The sequence below is a fragment of the Copadichromis virginalis genome, linkage group LG3 (assembly GCF_057382275.1).
Source record: "Copadichromis virginalis isolate Kocher_CV1m ecotype Utaka linkage group LG3, C_Virginalis_male_GT1.1, whole genome shotgun sequence".
Taxonomy (NCBI): Eukaryota; Metazoa; Chordata; class Actinopteri; order Cichliformes; family Cichlidae; genus Copadichromis; species Copadichromis virginalis.
The window spans coordinates 28,423,841-28,446,107 of NC_140620.1; the positions used below are offsets into that span (position 1 = coordinate 28,423,841).

Below are 22,267 nucleotides of genomic sequence, written 5' to 3' on the forward strand. Positions count from 1 at the left end.
TGTGGGGAACCACTGCCCCGTCCTCCAGGGCATGAAGCAGGTATGGAGGAGATCAAAACTCCAGGCATCCAGAGGCCCCCAGAACACAAGAGACCAAGGAAGACCAACAGAGGGGCAGCTTCACTATTATCCCAGAAGGAGCTGAGGAGAGTCCCTGTTGAGGGGTCACTCAGCAGCCGCGGAGCAGAAGCCAGGGGGAGTTGCAGTGACGCGCCCGTGAGCTCCGCCGGCAGCCAGCGCCACGTTATCTTAGTGAACTTCTCAAATCACATACTTCTGCTAGAACACTTAGATCTGCCACTCAACTACTTCTGACCCAAACCAGATCTCGGCTGAAGTCCCGGGGTGACCGTGCGTTTGCTCTGGCTGCACAATCACACAGCTTTTCCAGCTGCCCTTGCACTTACATGATTAAACTAAAGCACCTCCTTTAGATTCTAATCCCAAACAGTGACATATCATTACTTTATGTAAACACAATGTACATTTTCAAATTTATTAATCCTGAAAAGATGAATTATGTAACGAATCTATGAATTATAAAACAAACATGTGTCATGGTCTACGGTGGGTGGCTGGAGTTTCCATTAGGCTCCTGAACTGACCTGGGATCCGCCCCTGGGCAGGGCCAACTCCAGCTCCTGCACACCTGGAGCCTATTGCAGGCTATCAAGCCAGAGGGATTTAAACCACACATCGATGTTCACTCACTGCCAGTTCGTCATCAACCCATGTTGGTAACAGGTCTTGTGTTTCAAATTCTCGCTGTGATTCATCTTACTAACAAAGACTCTTTTGTGCTACAGTTGCTGTACCCACCCTGGCTCACTCCACCTCCGGACTTGGAATACCTAGTGATCATTTTGGAAATCCCTCTGTGCCTCACCTGCCTGCCCTCCTGCCATCACACTCCATCTGGAGCCCCGGATCTCAGGTCAGCCTTTCCACGCCACTCAGCCTCCCCTGGATCTTCATCATCCCCCTCTCAAACACTCCAGGTCCCTAACTGCAATGTGACTGTTCCCCACTCAGCTCCGTTCCACTTCTCAGGCCTCGTTCCCTCGCCCTAGCCACGTTCCCCTGGGCACGCCACACCAAGGCTCCACGTCTCGTCATTTTCTGTCTTTGCCATGTTTCCCTTTTTTTGTTCCCCTTGCACTTAACCGTAATAAACTATTAAATCATCTACTGTCTCCGCTCTGGGTTTCTGCACCTGAGTCCTATTCAGTACTGGCCATCCGTCGCCGTGACAGTACGAACTGGCCAACAAATGGACTCAGCAGACCCAGTACGTGCAGCAGTCTCCAAGCAGGGAGCCATTTTAGGGGCTCATGAGCAAGCGTTGCAGGTTCTCGACACCCGGTGTCAAGCCATAGGCGAGACCCAGGCTAGGATATTAGCTTCCCTGCAGGAGATTCAGTCGGCTCTTTCCCCTCCTCCAGGCCCATCCTCCGCGTCCCCTGCGCCCGTGGCAGAACCTCCCCAGTCTTCCCCAGCTCCGACCCCTTCGGGCTCCGTGTTTCGCGATGCTGCATTCCCAGAACCCGAGCCGTACTCTGGGGAGCGGGGCCGCTGTACGGCCTTTCTACTGAAATGTTCTCTCGCGTTCACGCATTCACCCCGTTCATTTACTAGCGAATCAGCTCGGGTAGCATATCTGGTGGCTAAGCTACAGGGCAAGGCGCTGTTATGGGCCGAGGCGTACCTGTCGGCTCACCCGCTCCCAACCTGCTCGTTTGATGATTTTCTGTGCGAGTTTAAAAAGACCTTTACTCACCCAGTATCGGAGGGTAGTTCTGATGAAAGGTTGCTCGGATTGCAACAGGGGAGCCGGAGTGTCGCTGAGTTCATTATTGACTTCCGTACCGCAGCCGCCGAGGCCAATTGGCCCGATCATGCCCTTCGGGGAGTGTTCCGTCGCGCCTTAAACGACGAGCTCAAAGACCAGCTCGCTTCCCGCGATGAGCCCAAATCCTTTGAAGACTTGGTCTCCCTTTCCCTTCGGATAGATAATCGCCTGAGGGAAAGGGAGGCAGAAAAGAACCAGAAACATCGTAAACCTGCGCCTCGTACGTTTTCACTTCCTCCACCGTCACGTCCGGTGTCAACATCCGCTCCCGTTTCCACGGAAACGGACGCCGCTCCGGAGCCTATGCTAATCGGCCGCTCTCGTCTCACACCAGAGGAGCGAGAACGACGGCTTCGGTCGGGCGCGTGTTTTTACTGTGGCTCAGTGGAGCATAGGTTAGCGCAGTGTTCGGTTCGGCCAAAAGGCTCCGCCCGCCGGTAATTTCGGGGATACAGGTGGGCGGATCCTCTTTCAGTTCCAAACCCCGGTTAATTCTACCAGTCACCCTGTGTCTAAATAAGGTTTCTCACCCCCTCCATGCTCTCGTTGATTCCGGAGCAGAGCAAAATTTAATAGATTTAGCTCTCGCTAGACGCCTTCATTTGCCACTCAAGACTCTCGATCCTCCCATCCCTGTTACCGCATTAAACGATCAAATATTCTCTCAGATAACCCATCAGGCTGGCCCCGTAACCCTCGTCACCTCTGGAAACCACCATGAAGCCATTACCTTATTCACCTTCTCTTCTCCTGATTCACCACTCATCCTAGGCTACCCCTGGCTACAGAAACACAACCCTCATATAGACTGGTCTGGAAGTAAAATCGCTAGTTGGAGCCCTTTTTGTCTAGCCCACTGCCTCAAGTCTGCCCTATCGCCGGGTGCCCCTGACACTAACACCTCGGGCGTTGATCCGGTTGACCTCACACTCGTCCCACCTGAGTACCATGACCTCCAGGAAGTTTTCAGTAAAGACAAAGCGTCGTCCTTACCACCCCACAGGCCTTATGACTGCGCTATCGACCTTCTACCTGGTGCTCCGCTTCCCTCTAGCCGGCTATTCAACATCTCCAGACCAGAAAGAGAGTCCATGGAAAAGTACATCCACGAGTCATTAGCTGCAGGTATCATCCGCCCATCCTCCTCTCCAGTGGCCGCCAGCTTCTTTTTTGTGGAAAAGAAGGATAAATCACTCCGTCCATGCATAGACTACAGAGGGTTAAACGACATCACCATTAAAAACAAATATCCTTTACCCCTTATCAGCTCAGCCTTCGAACCCCTCCATGAAGTCACCATATTCACCAAACTGGATCTCCGCAATGCCTACCACCTTGTCCGCATCAGGGAGGGGGACGAATGGAAAATGGCTTTTAATACGCCCCTAGGTCATTTTGAGTATTTGGTCATGCCGTTTGGGTTAACCAATGCCCCCGCTGTCTTTCAGAACCTGGTCAACGACGTGCTCCGTGATTTCCTGAACCAGTTTGTCTTTGTTTATCTTGATGACATACTCATTTTCTCCAAGACCCCCCAGGAACACCATGTCCACGTCCGAGCAGTCCTCCAACGCCTCCTGGAAAACCGACTTTACGTCAAAGCCGAGAAATGTGAGTTTCATGCACAATCTGTCACTTTTCTTGGCTATATACTCGCAGGAGGGCAGGTGAAGACTGATCCAGCCAAGATCCGCACGATCCTGGAGTGGCCCACGCCCACGTCACGCAAGCACCTACAACGTTTCCTCGGCTTTGCCAATTTCTACCGGAGGTTTATTCGCAACTACAGCCAGGTAGCCACTCCTCTCACTACACTCACATCCACCAAAAGACAGTTCATCTGGACACCTGAAGCTGAGGTAGCATTCAGTAGGCTCAAGCGCCTATTTACTTCAGCTCCAGTATTGTGTCACCCAGATCACTCCAAGCCATTTGTTCTAGAGGTAGACGCGTCCGACGTCGGCGTCGGAGCGGTCCTTTCACAGCATTCAGGTTCCAAGGCCAAGTTACACCCATGTGCCTTTTTTTCACGTCGACTCTCGTCAGCTGAACGCAACTATGATGTAGGAGACAGAGAGTTGCTGGCTATTAAGTTAGCCCTGGAAGAGTGGCGTCACCTATTGGAAGGAGCTGAACACCCATTCACCATCTTCACAGATCATAAAAACCTTACTTACCTCAAAACAGCTAAGCGTCTAAACGCCCGCCAGGCCCGTTGGTCTCTGTTCTTTGATCGCTTCAAGTTTGCCATCTCTTTCCGTCCAGGTTCCAAGAACGCCAAGGCTGATGCCCTGTCTCGTCTTTACGACCCAGACGCTGAACTCACCGAACCAGCTCCTGTGCTTCCTGCCTCCTGCCGCATAGCGTTTTTATCCTGGGACATAGAGGAATCTATCCAGCGTGCTTTACTGGATGAACCAGACCCTGGCACAGGTCCTCCGGGCCGCCGCTTCATTCCCACAGCAACCCGTTCGGCTGTAATTAAGTGGGCTCATACCTCCCGGTTTTCCTGCCATCCTGGAATCGGCCGCACCATCGCTCTACTACGTCGTCACTTCTGGTGGGCAACTCTGGAACATGATGTGCGGGACTACGTCTCTGCCTGTGACGTGTGCGCCAGGAACAAGACCCGAAATCAGCGACCATCCGGTCTTCTACAACCTCTAGCCGTACCTTCTCGTCCTTGGTCCCACATTTCCCTGGACTTTGTCACTGGACTGCCTAGGTCAGCAGGTAAAACAGTGATACTCTCTGTGATCGACAGGTTTTCAAAAGCAGCTCACTTCGTTGCCCTGGAGAAACTACCCACTGCCACGGAAACTGCAAGACTGATGGTTGACCACGTCTTCAAACTCCACGGGATTCCTGCCGAGGTCACTTCTGACAGGGGACCTCAGTTTACATCCCAGGTTTGGAAATCTTTCTGCTCTGCCCTGGGTGCTCGAGCCAACCTCAGTTCTGGTTACCACCCTCAAACCAACGGGCAGACTGAGAGGCTCAACCAAGAGCTGGAGTCCATGCTCCGCTGCATGGTTTCCCATAACCCGGCTACCTGGTCAGCACATCTCCCATGGGTGGAGTATGCGCACAATTCTCATGTTTCCGCATCCACTGGTCTCTCTCCATTTGAAGCGTCCCTGGGCTATCAGCCTCCCCTCTTCCCTGAGGAAGAGGCTGATTTGGCTGTGCCTTCCGTCCAGCACCATCTCCAGCGCTGCCGCCGCATCTGGACTCGGACCCAGGAGGCACTGAAGAAAGCTGCTGCCCGCCACTGCCGCTATGCAGATCGTCTACGGTCGCCAGCTCCTCGGTACGCTCCAGGGCAGAAGGTGTGGCTGTCGGCTAAGGATGTTCCCCTTAAAGTTTCCTCCCGCAAGCTGGCTCCTCGGTTTATTGGGCCGTATGTCATCCACTCGGTCATCTCGCCCTCTGCTGTGAAGCTCGAGCTTCCTCCCAGTCTGCGGATTCACCCGGTTTTTCATGTTTCCCAAGTCAGGCCTGTGCTGTCCAGTGTGCTGTGCCCGCCTTCCGACCCCCCTCCGCCCGCCCGGCTCATCGATGGTCATCCGGCCTATACGGTTCAGCGGATCGTTGACGTCCGTCGCCGTGGTCGGGGTCGCCAGTTTTTGGTGGACTGGGAGGGGTATGGGCCTGAGGAACGTGCCTGGGTTCCTCGCTCGTTTATCCTTGATCCTGCTCTTGTCTCTAATTTTTTCAGGTCACGTCGCGGGCTGGGGACCGGTCGGCCGCCGGGTGGTGTCCCTTGAGGGGGGGGTACTGTCATGGTCTACGGTGGGTGGCTGGAGTTTCCATTAGGCTCCTGAACTGACCTGGGATCCGCCCCTGGGCAGGGCCAACTCCAGCTCCTGCACACCTGGAGCCTATTGCAGGCTATCAAGCCAGAGGGATTTAAACCACACATCGATGTTCACTCACTGCCAGTTCGTCATCAACCCATGTTGGTAACAGGTCTTGTGTTTCAAATTCTCGCTGTGATTCATCTTACTAACAAAGACTCTTTTGTGCTACAGTTGCTGTACCCACCCTGGCTCACTCCACCTCCGGACTTGGAATACCTAGTGATCATTTTGGAAATCCCTCTGTGCCTCACCTGCCTGCCCTCCTGCCATCACACTCCATCTGGAGCCCCGGATCTCAGGTCAGCCTTTCCACGCCACTCAGCCTCCCCTGGATCTTCATCATCCCCCTCTCAAACACTCCAGGTCCCTAACTGCAATGTGACTGTTCCCCACTCAGCTCCGTTCCACTTCTCAGGCCTCATTCCCTCGCCCTAGCCACGTTCCCCTGGGCACGCCACACCAAGGCTCCACGTCTCGTCATTTTCTGTCTTTGCCACGTTTCCCTTTTTTTGTTCCCCTTGCACTTAACCGTAATAAACTATTAAATCATCTACTGTCTCCGCTCTGGGTTTCTGCACCTGAGTCCTATTCAGTACCGGCCATCCGTCGCCGTGACAACATGAACTTAATCGTAAATAAAAAATACAAAGCAGACGTCTGGCACCTACAGACGCCCCCAGGCAAAGACAGAAAGTTCGGTCCCAGCTGATCCACAGATGATTCGCAGGTGCTTGTTTGTGTCAGGTGTGTTCATGAGAGGGTGAAGCTCCCAGGAGAATCCCACCCTTGTTATGTAAGAAGACACACACACACACACACACACACACACACACACACACACAGGTAGTGCCACTGAGATGTTGTGTGAAGTTTTGTTTTTTTTACTGACAACACAACAATGGGTATTTGACTGTTGAATGTGTCATCCTGGTGAGTTAGCTGTTAGCATCAAAGGTTCAAAGTAAATATGTTTAATTGTGTTTTATGTCAGAAATACGTCAGACTCACCCTGTAACTACATCATTATATTTTACATTACTCAGGAAAGACCGACTACAGTTAACACCATGATAAAGATTACACACTATAAATAGTTATCAAAGGACACAAATGTGTTTTTGTGTATATTGTTGTTGTTATTGGCTTAGCGAGGAAACGCTTGTGTGTCGGTTGAGTCACTCAGACTCTCCTCCACACAGTCCGCATTTATAAAGTGCTTTAAAAACCTGAACATTACAGCTAACAGTTACATTTTCCATTGGTGCACAACTTGGAGCTAAACTTGTTTTAAAAACTTTAACTTTACACTTATTTCTTAAATTCATCTTTGTCAGTTTTTCAGAGCAGGGATCCATAATGTAAATTTGCCTTTTTATGTGTAGTGTTTCATGCCCACTTTAAGGGGCATCTACACAGGAAGAGAAAACTAGCTTTGTAGCAGCCAGAGACCTTTGAATGTCAGTGAAACTCAGCTCCTTAAAGCCACAGCTATTAACCACACACAGCGCAGTGTGGGTGAGTGCCAAGTTCAATTTTGAGACAAACAACTGAAGCGAGTATTAACTACTTAAAGTGAAAAGCATAATTTTACACATGGAATGCATCAATATGTGTCCTGTGGAAATATATGGTGCGGGAATAGTACTGTAAAGGAATAATGCACTGTTTGATATAAGTTTCCAAGTAATCACGTTGAGATCAGCCTCTGTTTACTGTCCATGTAGATCTGCTAAAGGATGCTGGATACAGAGGTGCCATGTGACAGAGAGAATGGAGTCCTGGAGGGGAGGGAGGTGGTGAGCGTCCAGGCACGAGCCCTGGAGAAACCAGGTAAAGAGAACGGTGCACTGGAAACAAGGGAAAAAAGGGTTAATGCAGAAGCGCTAAAAAAAAACAAAAAACAACTACAAAAAAACAAGTGAGAAAAAGTGGCTTCGTTACTACTTGATGGAGTGCAGGTGTCCATTGACCAGCGCTGGAAACTGACTCCACCCCAGAGTGAGCAGAACCCAACCTGAGCTCAGGAGAGGAGAGAAAAACAAACTGCAGATACCACAACATCCCAGATTATCACACAGTTTCATAAATGTCTGCAGTGCTGAACAACACATGCAAAAACTCTGTTCTTTACCACAATGATGTGCTGAGCTGTTGTACTCGGGGCGGTCCCGCACAGTCCTGGCCTGGCAGACTCCCACTGCAGCCTTCAGGAGACCCCTCTGTATGGCTGGGCATGCTCATTCAAGTCTGAGAGAGAAACATATTTATGTGCTGTATATGAGATCTGGCAGCCAAGAGAAAAGTGTTGATCATCTGTGTTTTCACACATTTAAAAAAAATGGTATCTGCATTCATAAAATAATCAAATGGTGTAATGAAGTCAGGTTTTTCACCAAATGAATAGATGTGAATATATGAAATGCACAGAGGCCCAGTAAAAGAAAAAGAAGCATTTTTTGTTGTTAAGTTATTGTTCAAACACTGAAAATGATCAGAATATTTTCACTTTATGTTCAGATGTTGAGAAACTCAGATGAGCGACTGGTTGTCATAGCAATGGTTGATAACCTTTGACCCCTTCTGAGTTCATGCTGTGACTGTTACACTCTGGTGTTCATTCTTTCATTCATGCAGGCTCCAGGATACAGACTGAGTCTTTTGTCAACATTTCAAATGTGTCATCATTTGAAGTGATGAAAATGTAGAAACTGCAAAGCTCTCACTCTGTGACAGCTGTGACAGGATCCAGCATAGAGGTGGAAAATGCTGAAAGCTGGACATTTGAGTTGGCTTATTTGAAGTGTTAAAATATTTGGGAAGCTGCTGAAATAGTCTGAACCATTCACCTGCGAGGAGCAGAACTGCAGCAGGTAACAGCTGATCTTTGTGTCCTTCACACTCAGACTTAAAGTTCAGAAAAAGTGAAAACAAAGTAAGTGTGTGTGTGTGTGTGTGTGTGTGTGTGTGTGTGTGTGTGTGAATGTAGTATTGTTCTATTTGCTGTTTGGCATTTTTCTGGTGAAAGCTAATTTTGACTTTTTGTTATTAATGACTTACTAATTTTGAAAGAAGAAAAAACTGAGTTTGTGTCCACATTCGGGTCAGCCTTCATCTGACTTTTTTCAGAAAGCACCTGCTTACATGTTGCCTCAGTCTGCATGTCCCCCTTCACCACAGTCAAGCACTTTGTCTTTGGTCTCCTCTGTGTTCAGCATCATTTGTCTGACATATCTCTCTCTCTGTGTCCAAACCATCTCTAAAGAGGCTGATCATTTCTGATCCCGTCAAAAATCCCAGTATAAATTGTAGCATTAAGCACCACAGTAAGAGCAATTTGAGGATTTTTTTTTCTGCATTTGGAGCCTATTTATTTACAGAGATAATGAGCTGAAGAGAAACTTTACATTCTTCATGAGACACTAAAACTTCTGCAGACTTTTCAGGCAAAGCATGAATAAAACGGCATTTGTCCTCCACTTCTACCTAAACAAATCTGTTATCTTAATGACCTTGTAGTACCATATCACCCTATTAGAGCACTTCGCTCTCGCTCTGCAGGCCTACTTGTTGTTCCTAGAGTATTTAAAAGTAGAATGGGAGGGAGAGCCTTCAGTTTTCAGGCCCCTCTTCTGTGGAACCAGCTTCCAGTTTGGATTCGGGAGACCGACACTATCTCTACTTTTAAGATTAGGCTTAAAACTTTCCTTTTTGCTAAAGCATATAGTTAGGGCTGGACCAGGTGACCCTGAATCCTCCCTTAGTTATGCTGCAATAGACGTAGGCTGCTGGGGGATTCCCATGATGCATTGAGTTTTTCCTTTCCAGTCACCTTTCTCACTCACTATGTATTAATAGACCTCTCTGCATTGAGTCATATCTGTTATTAACCTCTGTCTCTCTTCCACAGCATGTCTTTTATCCTGTCTTCCTTCTCTCACCCCAACCGGTCGCAGCAGATGGCCGCCCCTCCCTGAGCCTGGTTCTGCCGGAGGTTTCTTCCTGTTAAAAGGGAGTTTTTCCTTCCCACTGTCGCCAAAGTGCTTGCTCATAGGGGGTCATATGATTGTTGGGTTTTTCTCTGTATCTATGAAGCGCCTTGAGGTGACTTTTGTTGTGATTTGGCGCTATATAAATAAAATTGAATTGAATTGAATTAAATTGAAATACTTAGAATATATATTAGAGGGAACAGAATTTATTCCATTTGACAGACTAGTTGCACAATATGGGATCAACAAGAAAAGATTTTTAGAATATCAACAAATTAAATCCATAGTAAAAAAGAAATTTAACCTCAGTCAAGTTGAATTACAAACACCACCAAGTGCGGTACATTTTCTTACTGTTAAATTCCCCAAATTATTATCTAAAATATACAGAACACTTTCTAAATTAGATGTTGTCACTTCCTATTGCAAAATGGGAAGCAGATTTATCAGTCAGCTTAGACCAAAACTTCTGGTCTCAGATTTGCTTAAAAACCTTTAAATTGATTAAAAATCCCAGTCTGCAATTAATACAATACAAAATACTACATAGAGTGCACTATACAGGTCATTGGATGTTCAAGATGGGCTTTACATCTTCCAACAACTGCTCACACTGTCAAGGCAATACACCAGACAATTACATCCACGCTCTTTGGTTCTGTCCACCAGTGCAGAAGTTTTGGCACGAGATATGTGAAGACTTATCGAAGTGTCTGAAATGTAAAATTCCAACCTCCCCTTTAGTATGCTTGTTGGGAAAATTGGATGAGGTCACTACAGAAACTAATACAGTCCACATGGTTTTTACTGCCCTATGCATCGCCAAGAAAACAGTCCTCATGAACTGGAAAAATAAAAATAATCTTAATTCTAGCCAATATAGAAACCATCTAATAGATCACATTAGTCTTGATATAGCCTCTGCCACCACATCAGATCAATCCCTCTGGGCTCCTTTGATCGGCTCCATCACCTAGCGGGGGTAGGGGGTCGTGGTTTGGTCCCGCCTTAGCTATTGTGGTTGATGTGGAATTGGGACGGGCTTAGGGCACCTGGAGGACCCCTAGAGACGTTATCCCTGGAGGGCTTAACCCGGGGGTTGTGTTTATAACCTGGTTAGTGGCTCTGGTCGCTCTTAGAGGTTGTTCTCCTTGTGGCTGCGTGCAGCGGGGCTGGAGGATGGTCTGTACTGGTGGACGTAGGTTACTGGCCTGGTGACCTGGCTGCCCCTGAGTGGATCCGGGGCAGGCGTCGGGGTTTGGGGTTCGGGGGTGCTTCGCCTCCGTGCTGGGGCTCTGGCTGGGCCCTGGGGGCTTCGGTCCTCGTCGGTGTGTCACCGAGGTTGTGGGCGGGTGGGTGCACGAGGGCTCAGCCCTGGCGCAGGGGGCCTCTTGTGCATCGGTCTAACTGGGGGGCTCTTCAACTGGCGGGGAGGTTGTTCCATCCTTGCAGGAGTCCACTCTGCAGGTGGGGGAGAGACATAGGAGAGGTGGAGAATAAACTTAACCTGGGTGTCTGTTGTCTTGTGTAGTCTGGGAGATGATTGAATGTTGGGGTGGGTACAGTTTCCTCTGCGGTGGGGTAGGGTGGGCTGCCCCGGGTCCTGTGGGGCTTGGCAGTGCTACCGTAGGCCCCGGTCTGGATGGACCTGGGCTCCCTTGCCTTGGTGGTTACCAGAGGACGGGGGTGCCTACTGGGGTCAGCGGGGGAGCTGGCCCTAGGGAGGGGCATCCTCGCCTCCCTCCTTTTCCTCCCCATCCCTGGCTACCTCCCTCTTCCCGCTCCACCACACTCACCCACACAGGTAGGGCCTTGGGGTGCGGGTGTGTCACAAGGGTGCAGGGGAGACAATTCCCCTCCCCCCCCCCCTCTGTCCCCTCTGTCCCCTTCTGGCCACCTGTGCCTCAATTTTATCTCACAACTTAGACATCCACATTACTTACACTCTCATAACACGCACATATATATAGGGCCTTGAGGGTGGGCACGTTAACGGCGTCCAGTGGACGGTCTGTGTACTCAAACCTACCTCTGGCGCCGGTGCCCACCTCTCAATTTTAAATCCATGTAGACATTGAGGGTTCTCGGGAGGGGCCGTGCTAACACCTGTTGCTCTCTGGCAGCAGCACCATGCTTTCCCTTGTTTTAAATGCACTTTAGAACAACACGCAGCAACACTACACATGAGCAGGAGGAGGGAGGTATGGGGTCTTCACACACCCCCGTTCTCTACTAGCCATCGGGGCGGGGGGGCTGGGAAGAGATGTTGGCTGTCCGATTGGCCTCCATGCTGCTGCGGAGCCTGAGACGGTCTGCTTGCCTCCACCCCGGGGGGAAGGGTAACATCTCTTGGGTCTGGGTTTTGTTTCCCCCTCTGGGGGCGAGGGTACCTGGACCCGGGGTATAGAGTATGTTTGGGGAGTGTGATTGTGTGTACTTGTCCATTTATGTCAATCCTTACCTTGGGTGAGTGCTGAGTGTTTGTATATGTGTGCATGAGGGTGGGAATGCATGTTTGTGTCTGTGTGTGCCTGTTTGTCTGTGTCTATATGTCAGGTCGGGTCTTAGACTCCACCTCTCTGGGAACTCCCAGGCCCTCCAAAGTGTGGAGGCCTATCTCCCCTCACCACACTCCCTGCCGGTGACTGATGCCCTCAGGGGTCGGTGCATTGGTGGTTCTTGGTGTCCGGGGCTGGGCGCTCAGGTATGTACCAGCTCACTCCCGGTGGCTACTTGGCGGGGCCTGGCGCCTGTTGCTTGGTCAGGCCTCCTCCGGGGTGCGGGGGGCCCTCAGGCCTCCGGCCTCTGGGCCTGCGGCTCGGTTCACTCTGGCACAGCTGGCTGCCGGCAGAGCCGGCGGGCATGCCGGTGCAGCCCCCTCTAGCTTCTGCTCAGTGGATACTGGGTGACCCCTCGTCTGGGGATCCTCAGCCCTTCCCATGAGGGTGGCACGGATGCCCCTCCGGTGGTCCTCCTTGGGCTCTCGCACTCTGGGGCCTCTGGATGTCTGGGGCCTGGATCTCCTCCATGCCTGCTTCACGCCCTGGGGGATGGGGCTATGGCTCTCTAAATCCTCTTGCAGACCATTACATGTGGAAACCATTTTAATACAAGTGCGCTGATCCACACAGGTGTGCACATGGGTGTTCACTGTTCGTAGACTTAAATTACACCTTTCTTGGCTGCTACTTCAAAGCACATTGTGCGCTGTCTGTCCTGCGTGCTGCACAACAACATTGAATATTTAGTATTTACTGCTGTTTACACTTAGCTACATTAATGCGATGGTGTTGTGTATAGTATGTTGCTTTGGGTTTTTTTGCTTGTTTTCTCAACAGGTGATCCAGGAGATCCCCCCCCTTCTCACTGTCCCTCTCCCCTTCTGTTTTTCTTTTCCTTCCTCTTCCTTTCTCCCTTTCCTATCCCTCACTCATGTCTGTCCCGTCTGTAACAACTGAAAATAAAATAAAATAAATAATAAAAATAAAGGTAGATTAAATGGACCAATACGGCAATGCCACGATGATCCATTTGGCAAAATAAATCCATTGGGTATCCTTGTTGGTCTTCAGACAACAATTCTGACGGCTAAAGAACCAAATGGGACAGGCAAAAACAAAAAAAATGCATAAATGATCAAGTGTGATCAAACTTTTCATATGAAAAATAATATTAAATGTCAAACATTAAGTATTTAATTTTTGTTACATTTTAAAAGTTCAAACCTCAAAGACATTAAGTTTACAGTCATATCTGATCAAGAAAATCAACAATCTTCACATTTCAGAAACTGGAACCAGCTTTAAATGTGACCAAAATAATGATAAAACAATCAATTCTCTAATCATTGACTAACTGATGAATCACTGCAGCTCCAATATATTGTTGCATTTGACAACCCACTACAGCAACTACAGAATAAAACCACTAACCAGACTGAAGACAGATTTCAAACATGTTGAATATGAAGAGTAGTATCATTTAAACTCACATGATTACCAGCCATAAGAACAAATTCAGGTTTATATTGATGTAAGGTATATAAATGTAAGTACAGTTTGAATCAGTGCAATATTATTTTCACACATCAATGGACCACTGAACTTCTCAGCTTCTAAAATGTAAAGCCTCATTTAGAAACTGCACAAGTACATATAATGGTCAGGGATCAACATGAACCTGTCTTCTTTGTTTGACTTTAATCAACTCTGCAGTGTCTCCATTATACAACCCAAGACAAAGTCCAGCATAGAGCGGCTGAGTGAATGTGGTCTGGACTCTGTGGAGGAGAGTCATGGTTTCAGAGACGCTGTAGAAAGACAGAATACCTGCTCTGTGATCCAGGTACACTCCTACTCTGGAGGACCGAGGACCTGAGAGGACAGTTGGGACATTGTTGTACAAAAATTTACAACTGTTTGTGTCACAACGTAATGCCCAAGATTTGTCATTGTTTCCAAATAAACATTCATTGCCCGTCCCCGCTCTGCTGATATTCTTGTATGCAATTGCTACACGAACTGCTCCCCCTCTCCACTCCACCTCCCAGTAACAACGTCCAGTCAGACTCTCTCTACTCAGGACCTGTAAACATCCAGTGAATCTGTCTGGATGATCAGAATAAAACTGTTGTTGTTTCATAAATGTTACTTTTCTGTTCCCCTCAGATAATAACAGACGTCTGTGTGCTGTGTTTGGATCCAGTGTGATTTCATGTGAATATTTTAAGAATCCAGCTCTGGTCTTTGGCTCTGGTGGTGACAGTAAAACATCCACTTCAGTGACTGTCAGTGAGATGTTTGTCCATTCCTCTCTCAGAATGTCCTGTAGTTTATCTCTGGTCTCTGACACAGCTGCTGTCACATCCTCAAAGTAGCTCAGAGGACGAATATTGATGCTGGATGAGTGTGTAGACTCACTGAGTGCTGACAGTGAGGGGTAGTTGTGTAGAAACTGGTTGTGATCCTCTGTGTGTGAGAGCTGCTCCAGCTCGCCGTCTTTCCTCTTCAGCTCAGCGATCTCCTGCTCCAGCTTCTCCTGAAGCTCTTTGACTCGACTCACTTCAGTTTCCTGCTGGGATCTGACCTGCTGCTTCACATCAGAGCTTCTTTTCTGGAGGAGACGGATCAGCTCAGTGAACATCTTCTCACTGTCCTCCACTGCTTTATCAGCAGAGCCATTGATGGCCTCCACCTCCTGTTGAAGCAGCTTCACATCTTTCTCTCGCTCCTGGATTCTCTGCTGGATGTTTAGTCGTCTCACCTCGAGCTCCTTCTGCTTCTCAGTCCTTTCTGCTGCAGCTGGGATTGTTTCATGGCCTTTATGTTCATCCACTGTGCAGAGATAACAAATACTCTGCTGATCAGTACGACAGAAAATCTTCATCACCTCATCATGATGAGAGCAGATTTTCTCCTGGAGCTTCTTGGAGGGGGCCACCAGCTTGTGTTTCTTAAACTGAACTACATCATAATGAGGTTGGAGGTGTTTCTCACAGTAAGAAATTAAACAGACTAAACAGGACTTGATGGCTTTCAGTTTCCTCCCAGTGCAGACATCACAGGCCACATCTTCAGGTCCAGCATAGCAGTGATCAGCTGGAGCAGCTTGGAGTCCAGTCTTCTTCAGCTGCTCCACTAAAGCTGCTAACATGGTGTTTTTCTCCAGGACAGGCCTCGGTATGAAAGTTTTCCTGCACTGAGGGCAGCTGTGGATTCCCTTCCTGTCCTCTTCATCCCAGAAACCTTTAATACAGTTCCTGCAGTAGCTGTGTCCACAGGGAATAGTCACCGGATCCTTCAGTAGATCCAAACAGATGGAACAAGAGAAGATTTCTCGATCCAGCTGAACTCCTTTCTGTGCCATTTCTCCTCTCAGTGTCAGTGACTGTGTGAATTTCTCGTCCTTATGACTGTAACTAGTCTGAGCTCTGATCTCAACAACATGTTTCTGCAGTGAATGGAGCCTGTCAGCTCTTACATGTCACCACATGTTGGTTACACCCATCTTCAAAGTGCAGATTTGAAGGGGAGGGAACGAGGAAACATGTGCACAGAGAGGAGGTGCTGTGTTCAAGAGCACAAAGAAGAGGGAGGGTTATCAGGCTGTGCTTCACTCCAGGAAGAGGAGCAGTTTGAGAGCGATACTGTGTGTTTAACCCTTTTTTATTTACTGCTCACATTAACTTTTAAGCTTGTTAACCCTTTCTTTTCTATAAATAAACTTCACTTTAAAAATGTCTTCAGTTCTCACTGAAGTTAACAAACAGTTTTAGTCAATGCATGAGGATAATGATCCTAATCATACAGATAAGGCAGCCACTGACATGATGCTTATGTTGCATTTAAGTTTGTGTTCATTTCAGTTGTTTCTCTCCCTCAAACACCATCAGAGGTGAGAGGGTGCAGCGGTTGTAGTAGTTGGTATATGAGGCAGTAAACAAATTAAAGAGTTTTCTTACACATTCATCTCCACAAAAATGTGATAAATGTTTGACAGGAATAAAAAGAAACTCTGATCCTTCTTTAAAAGTATTTTACGGTCGAGTTGATCACACGGAATCGTCTTGAGCAGGGACGTGGCTAAATACAGGTATGTGAGAACCAGTGTACGGTTTTTACTAAGCTAACTACCTTTAATTTAGTAAACTCCCACCGTAAGGGTGTGTTTTAACTGATGAAACTGTGTCGTACTCAGGCTCGGACATCTGATTGCTGCCTTTTATAAGCTTTATTGCACAAGCTAACACCATTACAGTAACCGTGCCTTTACAGAAGCCAGGTAATCAACTGAAAGACACAAAATAAAACAACCATACAACATTAACAAAGCAACACTATTAATGACAGTACAGTTTGGTAATATTCATATCTATAGCTTTAACATGTTACTTAGTTAACACAGAAACTCACCAGCTCGGCTTCATCAGTCATAACAGCAATATCAATGAAAATAAGATCCGGCAGGTAGGATCTATGAGTGCCCGTTAACACGTACCATCCCAGACTTACATAAATCACTCCGTCTTAAATAAATTTGTCATTTAAAGCAAATATGGGTCTGGCTGATAATAAATCCCAACAAACAAATTGGCATGTTAGTAGTATGGGAAAAAACCACACACCTCCCACTTGGGCTACGTGTCAGACTAAGAAGGCCACAATAACCAGTAGCAGTAAACACTAATAGAGAAAACAAAAACCCTTATAACCGTGTTTTAAACAGGTTGGGCCTGGTCCCCACACCAAAGAGTCCCCAATCCGCAAGTATTTCTCAGGTACTCAGGGGGATGAACCACATCCCTCTTGCTCCTCTACTGGCAGTAACACCACCAACCTCCTTACGTCCCTGTGGAGAATGGTGAAATGACATGGTTCCCTGTCCTTCCTTGCCTGAGACCAGTTGATGGGACGACTACAACAAATCCTTACTTTGACGTCTCGAAAAACACCCCGGTGATCTGGATCTGCCTCCTCCACGCGGCCCAGCCTGAAACGGCCCCTAAGTGCGTTCTGATTTGCCACCCAGACAAGGTCCCCAACAGAGACATTTCTCGCCAGGGCATGCCATTTTTGCCGAACAAACAGGTGCGGCCCGGCCAACTGACTCCACCGTCTCCAAAACTTGTCCACTTCCACCTGGACTGCACGTAGACGACTGAATGGGTAGGCAGGGAACTCAAAACCTATGTTGTCGCCTCTGGGTCCTGCCCGACCCAACAACAAAGAGTTTGGTGTCACAACATCTACAATTTCTTTCTGAACTTGAGCTCTGGCCCCGATAGGCCTCTCATTGGTGAGGTTGGCCGCCAAATAGAGGAGGGCTTGGAATTCCAGAGCAGTCAAGTTTCCCTCCTCACCAGCGTTACTCAATGCCCTTTTCAACACGCGAACAGCTGCCTCTGCTGCTCCATTCCGGTGTGGGGAGTCCGCTGTACTAAACTCCCACATCCAGTCAGAACCAACTATGGCTGCCTTTCTTTGGATCTCTTCTTTGTCGATACTCGCAAGGAAATCGTAGAGCTCCTTCAGTGCAGGTTTAGCTCCCACGAAATTGGTCCCCTGGTCAGACCAGAGTTTCTTGGGGTGACCCCTCAGAGCAGTAAACCACTGGTATGCCTTCAGAAAGCCCTCAGTTGACAAATCTTCAACTATGTCTGCTTGAACTGCTCTTGAGGCCATACAGCTAAAAACCATGCCCTCGTCGCCTTACTGAGCAACATATCCACGAATCAATCACCTTCCGTACGATCATGGAACCTTGAACTACCTAGCCCCTCTTCCTCATCCGAAGAAGGGTGGCAGAAACACCTTCATGGTTGACACAATGGGCGTCCTCAACAAGGAGAGAGCTTAACCGACACTTGTAGGGGATCAATGGGACCGGTGGTGGTTGAGCGTCGCCATAGGGAAAGTCACACCAGCTTGGGCAGCGAGGCATAAGTCCTGAAATGCCTCTACCCACTCCTGAGCCGTGGGCACTGCCTCCCACTTTAATCCTACAGCAGTTCGACCCCTGCCAGATAACCTAAAGCACAAGGCTCTGTGGACATAAGCTATGACCCCACAGAGCTTGGCTAGGCAATTGAACCGTGAAAGATCTACTTGATTTATCAAGGCTGAACCCCAGTACGCCTTGATCCTGAAGACATTAGAAGCAACAGAAGGAGACCCTTTTGTCACGGCGAGTGAGAAGAGCTGTGTGAAAAAGGAAAAAGAGGATCCAAGTGCAGGCAGTTGTGAAGGTGTGAAGGTGATTTATTGAACACAAAAATATAGAGAGGCAAACGGCAAAACGGAGAACTAAACTATACTGGGACAACTAAACTACAGAGCATGAACAAGAACACGAACCTGAACATAAAGGAAGGAAGGCGATGGTACATGATGATGATGACGACAGGGAACACATGGATGAAACATGGTGGATACGCAGACGGACCAGCAACTACAATGACAGAGGACACGACTTAAATACACACAGAGAAACACAGGGGAATTACACACAGGTGGTGGACACAGCTGGGAATAATCAACAAGACGAGACAGAGGTAAAACTGAACACACTCACATGACGCAGACCTTCACAATAAAACAGGAACAAGAAACCATCACACTAAGACCCAGACTCGACATAGAGAGACTGACAGAAAATGACACATGGAACTAGACAAATACTAAGCAGACACAACCGAAGAACAAATCCTAAACACAAACAGAGACATGAAACTCTAATAATAAACATCATAATCATCATCATTAACACGACAACAGAACAAGAAAACAATCCCTGATGCAAACTTAAACCAAAACATAATAAACTCAAAATACTGGGTAGAAACTGACCCAGAACCATGACAGTACCCCCCCCCCCCCCCCCCCCCCCCTCCAAGGGCTGGCTCCCGACAGCCCCAAACAGAAAACAGAACAACAAAACCGAGCACCAGACCAGGGCGGGCGGAGGGGGTCCAGGAAGGAGGGTCCGAAACAAAAAACAAGGAGCACAAGAGTCCAGATCAAACCAAAAACAGGTCAACACAAAACAAGACTATTCATGAGTCCACAGTAAAGTCTGGGGGTCGATTGGAGGTCAACAACACAAGAGCCAAAACAGTTCAGGGGGCCGACCGTGCACACGGCAGCGACGGGCAAACAGTTCAGGAGGCCGACCATGCACACGGCAACGGCGGCCGCGCAGGCAAAACCAATGAGGAGGCCGACCACTTGGAAGGCAGTGGCGGCCACCGAGCAGGTCCAGAGGTCGGCTGCGATGCCAGCGGCGGCGAAGAACTCCTTCCGGAGGCCGTCCCCGAAGGCCATAATGCCAACTTAGAGGCCTGGAAAACGGCCGGCAGAGGCGAGGCGGAACAGGTCGAGCTGGCTCTGACGGCTGTGTGGCAACCGCAGGACCAGACGAGGCAGGACCAGACGAGGCAGGACCAGACGAAGGCGGAGCTGGACCAGACGAAGACGAAGGCGACGTCACGGAGGCTGGACCAGGCGTGGATGAAGCCACAGAGGCTGGACCAGGCGTGGATGAAGCCACAGAACCTGATGGCAGCGATGCTGCAGGCGGTGATGCTGCAGGCGGTGATGCGAATGCTGTAGGCGATGATGCGAATGCTACAGGCGATGATGCGAATGCTACAGGCGATGATGCGAATGCTGCAGGCGATGATGCTGCAGGCGATTATTTAGAAGTCGCTGGGGATGATTCAGCAGATGACGGCTGAACAGACCTCCCCGGACCATCAGCAGATGTGAGGGTGTGCTGGCTGGGTCCTCCAGGATCCTCAGCTAACGAGGCGTGGTGCTGGGTTGGCTCCTCGGACCCTCCAGCAGACGTGGCATGAGGCTGGACGGGCTCCTCGGACCCTCCAGCTGACAAAACTTGAGGCTGGCTGGGTTCTCCCAAACCCCCAGCAGACAAAACCTGAGGCTGGCTGGGTTCTCCCGAGCCCCCAGCTGACGAAACCAGAGGCTGGCTGGGTTCTCTCGAACCCCCAGCTGACGACACTTGAGGCTGGACGGGCGACTCGGGCCCTACAGCTGACGACACTTGAGGCTGGATGGGCGACTCGGGCCCTCCAGCTGACATGGCGTGAGGCTGGACGGGCTCCTCCGGCCCTCCAGCTGAGATAGACGACTGAATGGGTCCCTCTGGTCCTCCAGCAGAGGACAGGGGCAGAGGGGCGAACTCACTGGAGCTCTCAGCAGGGGATGACGGCTGAGACTGCTCAGTAAAGTCCTCTAGTGATGCTGCTGGTGCTGGCATCTTGACCTCTAGGGGTCCAGAGTTGGCTGGTGACTGACACCCAGCCTCTGGGGAGGCCCTAGAGGGAGCAACTGTCTCTGAGATGGCCAGCTTAAGTGAACCAGCTAAAGTTTGTATGAAGTGTGTTCCCTGCTTGTAATGAGGCTGTGAGGATGATGAGTGAGTGAATGAGTGGGTAGGCTGCTGAGCTATAAGTAGCAGAGACGATTGCAGTGGAGGCGTAATAGATGGTGAAGTGGCTGACTGAACTGAGGGCAGCGCGGCTGCTGACTGAACTGAGGGCAGCGTTACAGGCCTGGCATTTAACTGGGATGGAAGTGAGGATGGGACAATGGAGCGGACATGGTCATAAACATGGAACGAGGGTTCAGAACAGGCAATCAGAAATCATTGTTATCCTCAGTAGAAACACAAAAAAATTGCCCCAGAAACAACAGTCACAGAAGCAACAGAGTCAACAAAAGTGTCCCTTTCACTCACCACAGCCGGCTGCTCTGACATTCTGAACTCCGGCTGTGGGGTGCCGCGCCGGCGGCGCGAACGTCGCTTCCTCCTTGGAGACGGCTCCGACGGGCCGGGTAACTCCTCGGGTAACTCCTCATCCGGCGGTACGTGGATGAGGAGAAGCGAGCGGGCGAGCAGTAGCGGCGGGGTGGTGGAGGTGTAGTTCGTGGAGAATGAAGTTTTGCACGAGCGGGTGCAGTGAGTCCAATAGCCAGGGATAATTGGAAATAAGCTGTTGTAGCCTGACTTCCAGAACGTAGAGAAACACTTCTCCCTCATGCTCAAGCCACAGGTTGATTAATTTTGACACTGAGTCCGTTATGAGCTCTCGAAGCTCCGTGGGTGGGGTGAATGCCGCTGGATCCATACCTGGCTGGTCCGTACTGTCACGGCGAGTGAGAAGAGCTGTGTGAAAAAGGAAAAAGAGGATCCAAGCGCAGGCAGTCGTGAAGGTGTGAAGGTGATTTATTGAACACAAAAATATAGAGAGGCAAACGGCAAAACGGAGAACTAAACTATACTGGGACAACTAAACTACAGAGCATGAACAAGAACACGAACCTGAACATAAAGGAAGGAAGGCGATGGTACATGATGATGATGACGACAGGGAACACATGGATGAAACATGGTGGATACGCAGACGGACCAGCAACTACAATGACAGAGGACACGACTTAAATACACACAGAGAAACACAGGGGAATTACACACAGGTGGTGGACACTGCTGGGAATAATCAACAAGACGAGACAGAGGTAAAACTGAACACACTCACATGACGCAGACCTTCACAATAAAACAGGAACAAGAAACCATCACACTAAGACCCAGACTCGACATAGAGAGACCGACAGAAAATGACACATGGAACTAGACAAATACTAAGCAGACACAACCGAAGAACAAATCCTAAACACAAACAGAGACATGAAACTCTAATAATAAACATCATAATCATCATCATCAACACGACAACAGAACAAGAAAACAATCCCTGATGCAAACTTAAACCAAAACATAATAAACTCAAAATACTGGGTAGAAACTGACCCAGAACCGTGACACCTTTAGTCTCAAAAGACGTAACCTTGTTGCTGAATGGTAAAAGCTCTTGACTTACTCGGCCGCCGACCACGGCTTTGACGCTATCAAAACCATCTGAAGTAGTCTGCACCCTTTCCTACGACCTTGTTAAGATTGCAGAAAAAGCCTTTCTTTGGAGTCAACTGACGACTTCTCTAGTCCCAGAGGCCACCTCTGCATCCGACTTTATGGGCCATTCATCTACT

At 49.0% G+C, this 22,267-nt stretch overlaps 2 protein-coding genes across 4 annotated transcripts in view; one reads left to right on the forward strand and one right to left on the reverse strand.

Annotated features, from left to right (window-relative positions):
* LOC146713915 (uncharacterized) overlaps nucleotides 1-22,267 on the forward strand; it is a 163,307-nt gene that overhangs the window by 60,539 nt on the left and 80,501 nt on the right. The window lies entirely within an intron of this gene.
* LOC146713918 (E3 ubiquitin/ISG15 ligase TRIM25-like) lies at nucleotides 13,378-15,729 on the reverse strand. Of its 2 annotated transcripts, XM_085450529.1 has the most exons (2): nucleotides 14,760-15,593; nucleotides 13,925-14,055 (listed from the first exon to the last, which is right to left on the reverse strand). In XM_085450529.1, exons 1-2 carry the CDS (start codon nucleotides 15,561-15,563, stop codon nucleotides 13,999-14,001), a joined length of 861 nt encoding a protein of 286 aa, XP_085306655.1. In that variant the 5' UTR covers nucleotides 15,564-15,593; the 3' UTR covers nucleotides 13,925-13,998. The 2 variants fall into 2 exon arrangements, with proteins under 2 accessions (XP_085306654.1, XP_085306655.1); XM_085450528.1 differs by having other exon boundaries at nucleotides 13,378-15,729.

Coding starts and splice junctions, on each gene's coding strand:
- LOC146713918 (XM_085450528.1), bottom strand. CDS start 15,563: ATGGCACAGAAAGGAGTTCAGCTGGATCGAGAAATCTTCTCTTGTTCC.